This window comes from Primulina huaijiensis, chromosome 16 (genome assembly GCF_012295235.1).
Source record: "Primulina huaijiensis isolate GDHJ02 chromosome 16, ASM1229523v2, whole genome shotgun sequence".
Lineage (NCBI taxonomy): Eukaryota > Viridiplantae > Streptophyta > Magnoliopsida > Lamiales > Gesneriaceae > Primulina > Primulina huaijiensis.
In genome coordinates, this window is record NC_133321.1 from 14,331,317 (window position 1) to 14,342,849 (window position 11,533).

At 35.0% G+C, this 11,533-nt stretch overlaps 1 protein-coding gene across 2 annotated transcripts; it reads left to right on the plus strand.

The window, feature by feature from the left end:
- Positions 1 to 4,530: 4,530 nt before the first annotated feature.
- On the plus strand, positions 4,531 to 10,958 carry LOC140960888 (sucrose transport protein SUC4). Of its 2 annotated transcripts, XM_073419206.1 has the most exons (8): positions 4,531 to 5,283; positions 7,218 to 7,957; positions 8,370 to 8,433; positions 8,503 to 8,546; positions 9,052 to 9,211; positions 10,170 to 10,282; positions 10,691 to 10,776; positions 10,824 to 10,958. In XM_073419206.1, the coding sequence occupies exons 1-5, from the start codon at positions 4,755 to 4,757 to the stop codon at positions 9,208 to 9,210; spliced, it is 1,536 nt and encodes a 511-aa protein (XP_073275307.1). In that variant the 5' UTR covers positions 4,531 to 4,754; the 3' UTR covers position 9,211; positions 10,170 to 10,282; positions 10,691 to 10,776; positions 10,824 to 10,958. The 2 variants fall into 2 exon arrangements, with proteins under 2 accessions (XP_073275307.1, XP_073275306.1); XM_073419205.1 differs by having other exon boundaries at positions 10,691 to 10,958.
- Positions 10,959 to 11,533: the final 575 nt, after the last annotated feature.

Genomic DNA, 11,533 nt, shown 5'->3' on the forward strand with positions numbered 1-11,533 from the left:
CAATTAATGATACAAATAATTCTGGATCTAACAAAAAACTGAAGTGTTGGAACTGTAGGGGACAATGCCATATGAAAAAGAATTGCATTACATCAAAAAAGGACAAAGGTAAGGGCAACACAACAAACGTGACAACTGATTAGATTCAGGGTGAACTATTTTTTTTCTATTGACAACCTGTCGATTCATAGATTTTGGATTCAGGTGCGTCTTTTCATAATATTCCTCATCATGAAATTATGAAAAATTATGTTGCCAGAATTTATGGGAAAATATATGTGGTGGATGGATAACCTTTGGATATTGTGGTTAACAAAGATATTTGTTTGATGTCAAACAGGGCTGTGTGGAAAATAGAAGATGCGAGACATGTACCAAAGTTGATGTGAGATTTAGTTTTGGTGGGACAACTTGAGGATTAAGGGCATAATCTCAGGTTTAATGGTTGTGCAATATTACAAAAAGTTTTATGATTGTTAGCACGTAACAATAAAGCTGAAACTCTTTATATGAATTTCAATTGCAGATATATAATTGACGTTGCTAACAGTTGTTCCAAGTCAGATTTGTGGTATTGCAGACTCGGACATATGAGTGAAAGAGGGATGAAGCTGCTTGTATTGAACGAGAAAATTCCAGATTTGGAATATGCTGATCTTCAGTTATGTAAAAGATGTATCTTTGGAAAGCAGAAAAAAACAATTTCTCTAAATTTAGGAAAGATATGAGAGGAGGAAAGTTGTACAAAAGTAAAGCAAGACTAGTTAACACACCTTTAGCTTGTCACTTTCGTCTATCTTAGGATCAGTCACCTTCTTGTGAGGAGGAACGAGCTTACATGGACAAGATATCATATGCTTCTGTTATTAGTTGCTCATTTATGCAATGACATGTATTAGACCAGAAATACCATATACAGTGGGAGTTGTGAGCCGGTTTATGAGTAATCCAGGAAAACAACATTAGAAGGCGGTGAAATAGATTCTCGGATATCTTAGAGATATTGAAAATTCCGCTTTATGTTTTAGAAAATCGGATTTTGGCTTCTATGGATATGTTGATTCTGACATAACTGGTGATGTAGATAGTGGAAAAAGTACTACTAGATTTGTCTACACTTAGGGCAGTACTGTAGTTAGTTGGGTTTCAAAATTGCAAAATATATTTGCTCTTACAATCGAAAAGCCATTTTGATTGTGATATCATCATGGTTTCACTCACTATGAATCTCGATTTTGATTTTATTTTTCTTCTTTAATTTTCAAAATATATGTCACAATTTGTAGAGAAACGATATATTGATTAGAGTAATATTTATAATGAAATTGTTAGTGCTTAATTTTATTTAGTTGTTTCTTCTCTAAAAATACCGAACAATTTGATTATACAGACTTGATTAGTATTTTAGCTCTAAAACTGTAAGACAAATTATTTTTTAGTGATCATTTTAGACATATTTTGTAATAGTCGATCGTTTCTCTTTTTTTTTTTTTTTTTTTTTATTAATGATTTATGGTATTATATGATAATGGTTTATGACTTTACGTTATTGTACGAATAGTAATAATGTGATAGAATGAAATAGAGATAGAATTGGTAGCATATATATCATGTGGTTTACAAATGAAAGCGTAAAGTAATGTTATACTTGTTGAAGTATATTACATATGAAGTTAATGGTGATGTAAAAGGGTGGTGTAAGAATGATGATAATGGATGGGTAGAATAGAAGGTTGATCTTGAGTAAAATGGGTAATAGAAGTGCAAAAACGGTATGAAAATGTGGCAGTAGTTGTGATTTTTAGCATAATGATTTGGATTTTGATCCAAATGATGTGAGGCCACTACCATTAGAAAGCTAACCTCTTTTTTGTTTTAAGTTTTGTTCAAATCATTGTGGAAGACAAGCCAAAAGTGTCTCGAAGTGTGTCGTGCGTATCGTCTTTCTGGCACTAAAACATGTTGGGAGATTGAGCGTAACTTTTTATTCAGACCTTCAAATGACATGAGGCCAATTAGAGATGCAAGCCAAATTATATGGCTACAACTTTCATGTTTACCACTTTTTTCTAATTCTGAAAGAAAGAGGCGTTTTAGAAGCAATCTTTGTTGTAGCTGTGTGCAGACTGCGCCCCAACGGTATACTTTGATCGCCCCAGTGCGCCTAGCCATGGAATTTTGGTGTTTTGGCCGGGAGGTCCGCACTAGGGCAGTAAAATGTGACCGCCCTAGCACCCATCAAAGTGTAAAAAATGTGTTTTGAGGTTTAGGAAGGTTTTAAATAGATGATGTATCACTTTTCCCTCATTTTCTCTCTTCTCTTCCCATTTCTCTCCATCGGTTTAGAACCTAGGGTTCTTTCAAGTTCTCCTTCTTTCTTCTTCTAATCTCTTCATCTCAAGGAAAAATCTTGCAATTCAAGCTAGAAAATTTATCTTTAAGGAATGAAGGGTATAAGGTAAGGAATCCATTCTCGTTTCTTTTGGGTTTTGAGTTAGAATTCAAGAGGTTGAGATTTTATAGGTTAAATGTTAAATGAAGGTTGTTATTTATGTAATGATGAATTATATCTTGGATTTGACTTTGTAGGAGTATCGTCAAAAGATTGAGTTTACCATTCCTATCGGTGGTTGTAAGTAGACCTCATTATTGAATGCATCTCATGAACTACGTATATAGTGAAATGGTTTTAAATGATTAGCTCCTTTTAAATTATTCAAAAGTACTATGTTTATGTATCTATGTAATGATTGGAAAGAAAAGAAAATGGTTTCTATGTCATTGAAATGTTAAAGGAGCTGAATGTTTTTATATATACACCATGTGTTTGATGAATGGTTTCAATGAATATTATTATGGCTTGATAGTTAAATGGTATAGTGGTGTTAACTTTGGTAATTCTAAACCCACATGACTGATATTGATCAACGAAAGAACTTGTACATGATTGATTTGACTGAAAAGTACATATATACCAATGATTGATAATTATCATTGACAATACAGATAAAGAAAAGAAACGAATGTCATCTTATGATATGATTGTTATCTATGGTTTTATTAAATGATGGCATATAAAGTTTAAAAGAAAGATTATGGATTCTTTGATTTTGCTATGATATATATATTTGTTAGTATGATGTCTACTTGCTGAGTTTTATAAACTCATCCAAATTATGTTTATGGGATGCAAGTTCTAAAGATTAGATTTAGCGGAGTTGTCGCAGCAGATGTAAATTATATATCCCAAATTTTGGAGATGAATGTTCTTTGCTATGTTGAAAGATTTTGGATAGAAATGAGATATATTTTGTTATGTATGTATATGATATCTTTTATTAAAACTTTAAACATGTATGAAAGGATCGTATGAAATTTTAGTTGGGTACTAGTTCTTTTACTAAATGCTTATGGTTTATTTTGTGTTTATTTTAATGGTTAAGTTGGATGGTAAGTTTAAAGAGCTTCGATTGTGACATGTTGACGAGTTTAAATTATAGGTAAACTCTGCCAAAAAAATTTAAAATGCACATTTTCTCCAATTTTAGTTAAGCTTCCGCATAAAAGTTTATATCTTCATTTGATTGAGTCAAAGGTGTTACATATTTGATCTTATTATTTAATTATAATAGAAATATTTTGAATAATATGTATTATTTAGTTTTTTATATTATCTTTAATGTATTTATTTAGTTTGAAAAAGTTATAATGTAACTAACTGCGATCTTAGTTTTTGTTTTAGTTACGATTTGGGAGCATGTTTTGTTTTCATTATGAGTTAAAGAACTCATGGGAGGAAAATGATTGTCATTGGTGACAAAATAGTTTCAGTTAGTATTATGTCCATTCCAAATATATAAGTTTGTTTGTTTTTCTCATATATTATAAGAAAATCATTGGAACTCCGAAATTTACGTATCTTATTTGGGTCATCCATAAAAAAGTATTACTTTTTATGCTAAGCATATTACTTTTTATTGNTATCTTATTTGGGTCATCCATAAAAAAGTATTACTTTTTATACTAAGCATATTACTTTTTATTTTGAATATCGGTAGGGTTGACAAGTCTCACATATAAAGATTCGTGAGACCATCTCACAAAAAACATACTCAAAGTAATATTATGTATAATTTACAGGAGAATATTTACCTCATTTTATCGACTCGTAATTAATGATAATCAAATATATATTTATTTATGATATTACTTATATGATTTTAGTTTTTGTAAAGTGATAAGCACTCAATCTTAAAATTAGTATAAGGGTAGATCGATTCTAGTTGATTACAAAGAATGCGATTTTTGGAAAAAAAAGAATATTGAACAATGTAATAATTATCTGTGTTAGATAGAACAATCAAAACGTGACATCTGATATCGTCGATACTAATTATAGTTTTACGACATTAAAATATTTTACCTTTGTTTATTAGTGTAATAAGTAGTGATAATGATTCATTTTTAAACGTGGCGTTTCACTATGTAAAGGCATTCAATATATTTGGAACACATCATTTTTTAAGATGTTCTCTCTTGGGATTGTAAAAGAGTACTGACATGCAACGTGTGCGATGACAAAAGATCTTAACTTTTTTGCTCCGCCGTACGCGTATGCTAACAAATCCACCCGCCGCTTAACTATATATAATCCGCCCTTCTCCAGCGGAAACGCGCGTCCGCTTGCTTATTTTTCGGGCAGTAGTGAGTAGCGAGCTGTTTCTGCAAGCATCAACTGTTTGAATCATTCGAGCATGCCGGTTCCTGAAGTCGAGAGGCGTGATCCAACGCTTAATAAGCAGCAGACCCAACACCGAGGGCCTCAAAATGGACCCGGTCCATCGCCGAGGTCAAACAGGGTGAAACTCCGAACTCTACTCCGCGTAGCTTCGGTGGCGTGCGGAATCCAATTCGGTTGGGCGCTTCAGCTGTCTCTGTTAACCCCGTACGTGCAAGAGCTTGGCATTCCTCACGCATGGGCGAGCATAATATGGCTTTGTGGCCCGCTTTCGGGATTACTGGTCCAACCCTTGGTTGGCCACGTGAGCGACCGATGCACCAGTCGGTTCGGGCGGCGGCGCCCGTTTATACTCGCCGGAGCCACCTCCATCGTCGTCGCCGTCCTTATTATTGGTCACTCTGCAGACATCGGACGGATTCTCGGCGACTACGGCCAGAAGAAAACAAGAGCTGTGGTGGTGTTCGTTATCGGGTTCTGGCTTCTCGATTTGGCAAACAACATGACTCAAGGGCCTTGTCGGGCTCTACTCGCTGATCTAACAGGTAAGATGACTGGCGAACGCATACTAAATATTTTTACTGTTTTTTCATGCTAATTCTAGATTTGTACAAATTGACATGTGCATGTTTGATTTCATATTATCGTGTTAGTATTTGGGAATCAATCAAATTTAGTTAATATTTGTTGGCCTGGTATAATTTCCTGCAAAACGGAGCTATGGTAGTGTTGGCTATCGGTTTGGGGGAGTGGACTCTGAAATGCCCATAAATGAAATTAAATTTTCCTGTGGAAACTGTAAACATCATCCAAATATATTGAGTCGACTTTGACTAACTTAGTGGTCATTCCCCATTCCTTGGGTTTAGAAGTAAAGGAAAAGTCAAAATATTTTGAATTATCTCTAATTTCAACAAATTTATGATGAAATACAAGTTCTTGGTTCAATACGAAGGCAAACTCGAAAACAGAGTTAATGATTTATGACTTTAGGAGTTCAATCAAACAAGACAAATACAAAGTTATTTTTCCTTTAAAAATATATCGGAGTTAGGATTCTGACTTTTATACTCCCTACAATGCAGTTAAATCAATCTCTTCGTATGTAATTTACAAAATAACATACATAAAGTAATATGTCTCTGTGCTATTGTTGGATGGTTTGGGTTGGTTCGTAAGGATTTCTTTTTCTATTGGGTTGCCGATCAGCTTGTTTCAATCACTCTGTACAAAATTATCATATCCATGATCTGGTCTGCATAATTTGACCCTAGCTCGACTTTACCAAGAGGTGAACGGTATTGCTATTCCTAAACCATGCTGCTTTCTCTTGCTTCATTTTGTTGGGTAGTCTATAAAGTTGCTTTGTTTCATTCTAAGAGAGTTAAAGAGTGCTTCACTTGTCGCGAAAAGTTTAAAATTGTTGGGAGATGGAGCTGTTTTTTATTGGGAATTTAGAGCAATTGAAGCCAGAAGGCCTTACTGCCTTTGTCAGCTGTAATAATTCATTGTAATTCTCAGTGGGCAGGAAATAAAAAAAAATAGTGATTGAAGAGTTCTATGATGATAGAACAGGTTACATTTACGTAAAATGACCTACTGTAGCTTCCTGCCTTTTTTACATTTAAGTTGGATTGGTTTTGCTTTGCTGCCAATCTTGAAAAACGCTAAAATGGCTTTGTAAAGTTACGTCCAATTTATGTTTCAATGCTACTGATGACAGTTTAAACTGTCCTGAACCCCGTGTAGTTATGATTTGAGTTCATTTCATGACTGGCCTGCCCTTGCTACAATTTTTTGCACCATATTTCTCCATGTTTCAATTAGATAAAGATATTACATTTTTTAGTATTTTCATAATTCACGTGGGTTTTTTGGATTTATCATAATTCTCATGTTTGATACCCATGAAAACTTTATCTGGTATTTAATTTCCTTGTCTGCTCCCCGAGTTTCCCTTCGCGAAAGCCACTTTGAAATTCAGTGCAAGGAGATCAGTATTTGACAGCCTGTGCACCTGATTGACCACAATGTGATTGTTGCAAGTTCATTCTTCTCATTGAAGTCCAACCCAATACTCTGGAAAAAATGGAGGCATTTGCAAAATGTTTCTACTAGACTACTCTTATTCGGTACAAGTATAAATCAGAACAACGAACTGCTGATCTATGCTCAAAACATTTTTTAGTAGCTCAGAGAATAAGAAACTAAGATTCTCCATTCAAATTTGTTGTTAGCTCAGAAATAAATAATAGCAGAATGGTCCTACAGGGATATCTCCTAAGATAAATTGAGTTAATGATGGGTCTCCTTCTGAAAAAAAAACGCTTCTTGCTATGTAAAATTATAAAATTAGTTGTTTCAAACATCATTGTGCTCCTTATATATCAGGGGATGCCTGTAGAAATATGTTGATTACTTTGAACGTGGCTTGCAAATGTTTGTACGTTAATCTTTTGCAATTTTTTGATTGTGTTAGGGAAGGATCATAGACGAACTCGAGTAGCAAATGCATATTTCTCTCTATTTATGGCTGTTGGTAATGTCCTTGGCTTTGCTACTGGATCCTTCAGTATGTGGTACAAGATTTTTCCCTTCACACGGACTTCTGCTTGCAACATTAACTGCGCAAATCTGAAGGCAGCATTCATCATTGACATTGTTTTTATTCTAGTGACAACCTATTTAAGCCTCTCTGCATGCAGTGAGCGATCTTTTAGTTCCAGGCACAGTTCTCATTGTTTTAGTGAAGAAATGTCTGGAGGTTCTCCAGAGCATGAAGCTTTTCTCTGGGAACTGTTGGGAACTTTTAAATCTCTCCCTGGCACTGTTTGGATAATCCTTCTTGTCACTGTACTGACGTGGATTGGCTGGTTTCCGTTTCTTCTTTTTGATACTGATTGGATGGGTCGTGAAATATATGGTGGAAAACCAAATGAAGGGAATAATTATGGCATGGGAGTGAGAATGGGTTCATTGGGTTTGATGTTAAATTCAGTTATCCTTGGAATTACCTCAGTATTTATGGAGAAGCTATGTCGAAAATTGGGTGCTGGATGTACATGGGGACTTTCAAATATTCTTATGTCTCTCTGCTTCTTGGCAATGCTTATTATTACTGCCATCAAGAGCAGTTTGACCATTGACGGCCATCTTCCTCCAGATGGGGTTGTTGCAGCTGCTCTAATAGTATTTGCATTTCTTGGCATTCCATTAGCTGTAAGCTACTCAATTTTTTACCTTCAAACAAAAAATTTCTTCAGTGAAAAAATTGAAAGAAATGAAGAAAGAAGCCATTATCTGCCAAAAAAATCCCTCTTCTTTATTTGTCTGTTCACGTTCCATGCAACAAAAAATGAGATTATTTGATTAAGTACTGAAACTAAATTCACCAAGCTGCATTAATGCAATATGGATCTCCCATTATCTCATAAGAGTAATCATTCCGGTGTACGGAATTCATGGAACCAGGTTGACATATTAGTATGGGAGTTACTTGTATTGTTGGTTTATTTTTACTACGAAGGGTGGTTGGAAAGGATCTGTGGATGCTAACTTTCGGGTCAGCTTACTGCTCAATCACTTAAATTTCCTCTATCAAGCTCTCACCTGGGTTATTGAATCTTTGCAGATAACCTATAGTGTCCCATATGCATTGGTCGCTACTCGTGTTGAAGGGTTAGGCCTGGGCCAAGGTTAGTTGGAATGTGCATTTGAAATTAAAATTTGTAGGCTGGAGGCATATAATTAATCTAATCTTGCAGGGTTGTCCATGGGGGTTCTGAATCTGGCAATTGTCATTCCACAGGTATGATTTACTCCACATTTTTTCTTTTATGGATTAATTTTGTTTTATCTGCCTGCTGCCTTCTCTGATGGCTGTTGGATTTGTTGGGTGAGTGTACATGTAACAAGCTTTTAATTAAGCCTGCATAATGTATTGTTTATTTGTGGACTTGTATATGAATGAGGCTTTAATCATTTGACCATGTATGTTTACATCTGCATCGCATTAGCGAACAGCTTCATGACCCTGACAAGCATTTCTGGTGTGCTAACGTCAGAGACTTTTGTCTCTCATCAGAATCCTATTTCCCTTATTTCTTGAAGTTCTGTTTCAATATCTTCATGTTCATCTCAAACATATGGCATGAAGTATCTTCACACATTCTGGTATCTGGAACATCTTTTTTTCTTCCCAAATGTTTCCTGTAATGGGTACCAGTGAGCATTGCAAGGTTCCTATTAAAAATATTTCGACGCTTGCCTAGTTTTATAAACTCATTAATTTTTTTTTTTCATTTTGAAAATAGGTTATTGTATCTATTGGAGCTGGACCGTGGGATCAACTTTTTGGTGGTGGCAACTCTCCAGCTTTTGCTGTTGCTTCGATTTCTGCATTTGCTGGTGGGCTTGTAGCCATCTTGGCTATTCCTAGAACAAGGGTAGAAAAGTCTAGGATCCACCATTAAGGTACTGAATATTCTTAATTGGGAAATGAGAATGATATATTCATATGTTGGCTAAAAGGAAAATTAAGGAGTCTCTGAAGTCCAGAGTAGCATATGATAATATGATATCATGGGTATTACCAGCATAAGTATAGGATCTAAGATGGATGCTAAAGGCTGAAGGTGCATTTATAATAAGTTGTCATGTTGACCATTTATGAAATCTATAAAAAATATTATGTGAGGCTTCTTTCTTAGCCACCATTGGACAGGTATGGATGTCCTAAATTGTCATTCCTGTGAATTAGGTTTTGTAGAAAATGGCCGCTGTTACCTTTTTAAGACTCGCATTGTAACATTGCCATTGTCTCTTTCTATGTAAAGAGCACTAGAATCTTGACCTTTGCGGCATATTTAAAGGTATATATGCATCGGTATAAAATGCAGAGGTTGAGGTTCTGTGATTGTCTCTAATATTCTCTCTCCTGTCTTTGCTCTTCATTCTGTGTACTGATCTCACAGAAATACCTAGTGAAACACCAAAAAATTAAAAACCGTGCCGAAATTTTTATTGATCTATCAAGTTTGGCTTCTCGGCTCTCACAGCGCATTTGAACTCGGGCTATTCATGTTTTACCGCTTTTATCCTTCATGTCAAGGAAGACAACAAATATGTCGTATATATTGGATTGTTTGCCAAAATTTTCACGTTGATGATTTTGTAGGCACGACTGCCACCACGTGCTGGTAACCTTTACGTATAGAATGAGATATAAGAATCTCAAGACGCAAGTGATCTTAAATTTGGAAATTATCTCATTTAACTGGATAACTTTTTCCAATGACATGAGATACACCAGTTTGCTTTACTTGAATTCGTTTTGTGGTGAATCAGTTACACTTATTCAAATGATGCATCCTCAGCAATTTAATCTGGTATGTATGAAGGCAATGAATCTTTTTTTTTCCCCTGCAAACAGGTTCTAACAGGTCAGTGGTCCCATGTAGAAATTAATGACACCTATCAATTCGCTTACATCATTGCGACCACATCTGTTGTATATCTGACTAATTCATACGGAGCTACTTTGAGGTACTTGATATTAGTTTTATCAGTTTGGGAAATTGGTTATTTGTATATCTGACTAGTTACATACGGAGCCACTTTGAGGTACTTGATATTAGTTTTATCAGTTTGGAAAATTGGTTATTTGTATGTGTTGACATGTAGTAAGCACCATTTTTACCTATCATAGATACTGGTCGGTGCCTGTAAAATATCACAATTTAAGGTGGTTCCTGATCATCATTTTGGGCAATCACACAACTAGAAAGAATTCTACTTGGGGGTGAAATAAATTTTAAGTTCATTTATGTTACGCACTTCTATGAACCATTTTTTCCATTTTTCATATCCTACCATCATATTACATTTATATTATTAAATCCTCCTCCTCTGGTAGTTAATCTTGAAATATTTTGGAATCATGGTTCTTGTCAGGACTCTTATTGGATTGCTAACAGACACAGGCAATGATAGCGATGTTAGGACAACTCAAGACTCTGGACCATTATTACAAGTCTACAGTTTTTATAAATTTTGCAGCATCACAGATGAGAATCTCATTCAAAAGGATTGTATTTTATCACTTTCTGTTAGTAATTAGTGTTTCTAGAAGAAGCTGCAATATTTTGTGATAGTTAATCGGAGTTTTGAGCATCTAAAGAGAGACAACTTATTAGGTAATGAAAATATATTGAAATATTCATGGTGTAACACAGTAAGAGCTTCGGTTAAAATAATACACGTCTTCTTCCTCTGCTGGTTTTGATGCGTCCCCCTTTACTGTTCAACATCTGTTAAATTGGTCGAGTAAGTGCTGTAAAGATCTTCTTATGTGATATATCAATAATCCTTTTATGTTAGCTATATGATTGTGAATGGCCACCGGAACTAAAAGTTATTTGAAGGCAAGATACTATATCGGATGGAAAAGTTGGTTGTCCCTTGCTATTGTGGATGATAAGGTTAAAGAATCAGTGGCCATCTTCTGTGACATCTTGTAAAAGTTACCTTATAACTAAGCTTAAAGTAAAATAACATCAATGCAAGGTTAGTTTATTGGGATTTATTCCTGGGAAACAGATGGAAATTTTTTAGGAACTTTAATGCCCTTTATTGATGCAACAATAATGCATGGAAATCTCCTGCAGTTTGTGCCTATCTTGGTTGTGGTTGGTAGTTAAGATACCTGTAATTTGGAAGCATGACACCTCCAAATAATCTATTCCGTGGTATATCTGCTTTTTACCTTCTTGGTATCTGGTGAAAAAAGTCAGGTTT

Excerpts from the sequence above, each read along its gene's own strand:
- LOC140960888 (XM_073419205.1), top strand. The coding sequence starts at position 4,755 with ATGCCGGTTCCTGAAGTCGAGAGGCGTGATCCAACGCTTAATAAGCAG. Across the intron at positions 5,284-7,217 it reads TCTACTCGCTGATCTAACAG|GGAAGGATCATAGACGAACT; the intron begins GTAAGATGACTG and ends TGATTGTGTTAG. Across the intron at positions 8,434-8,502 it reads AGGGTTAGGCCTGGGCCAAG|GGTTGTCCATGGGGGTTCTG; the intron begins GTTAGTTGGAAT and ends CTAATCTTGCAG.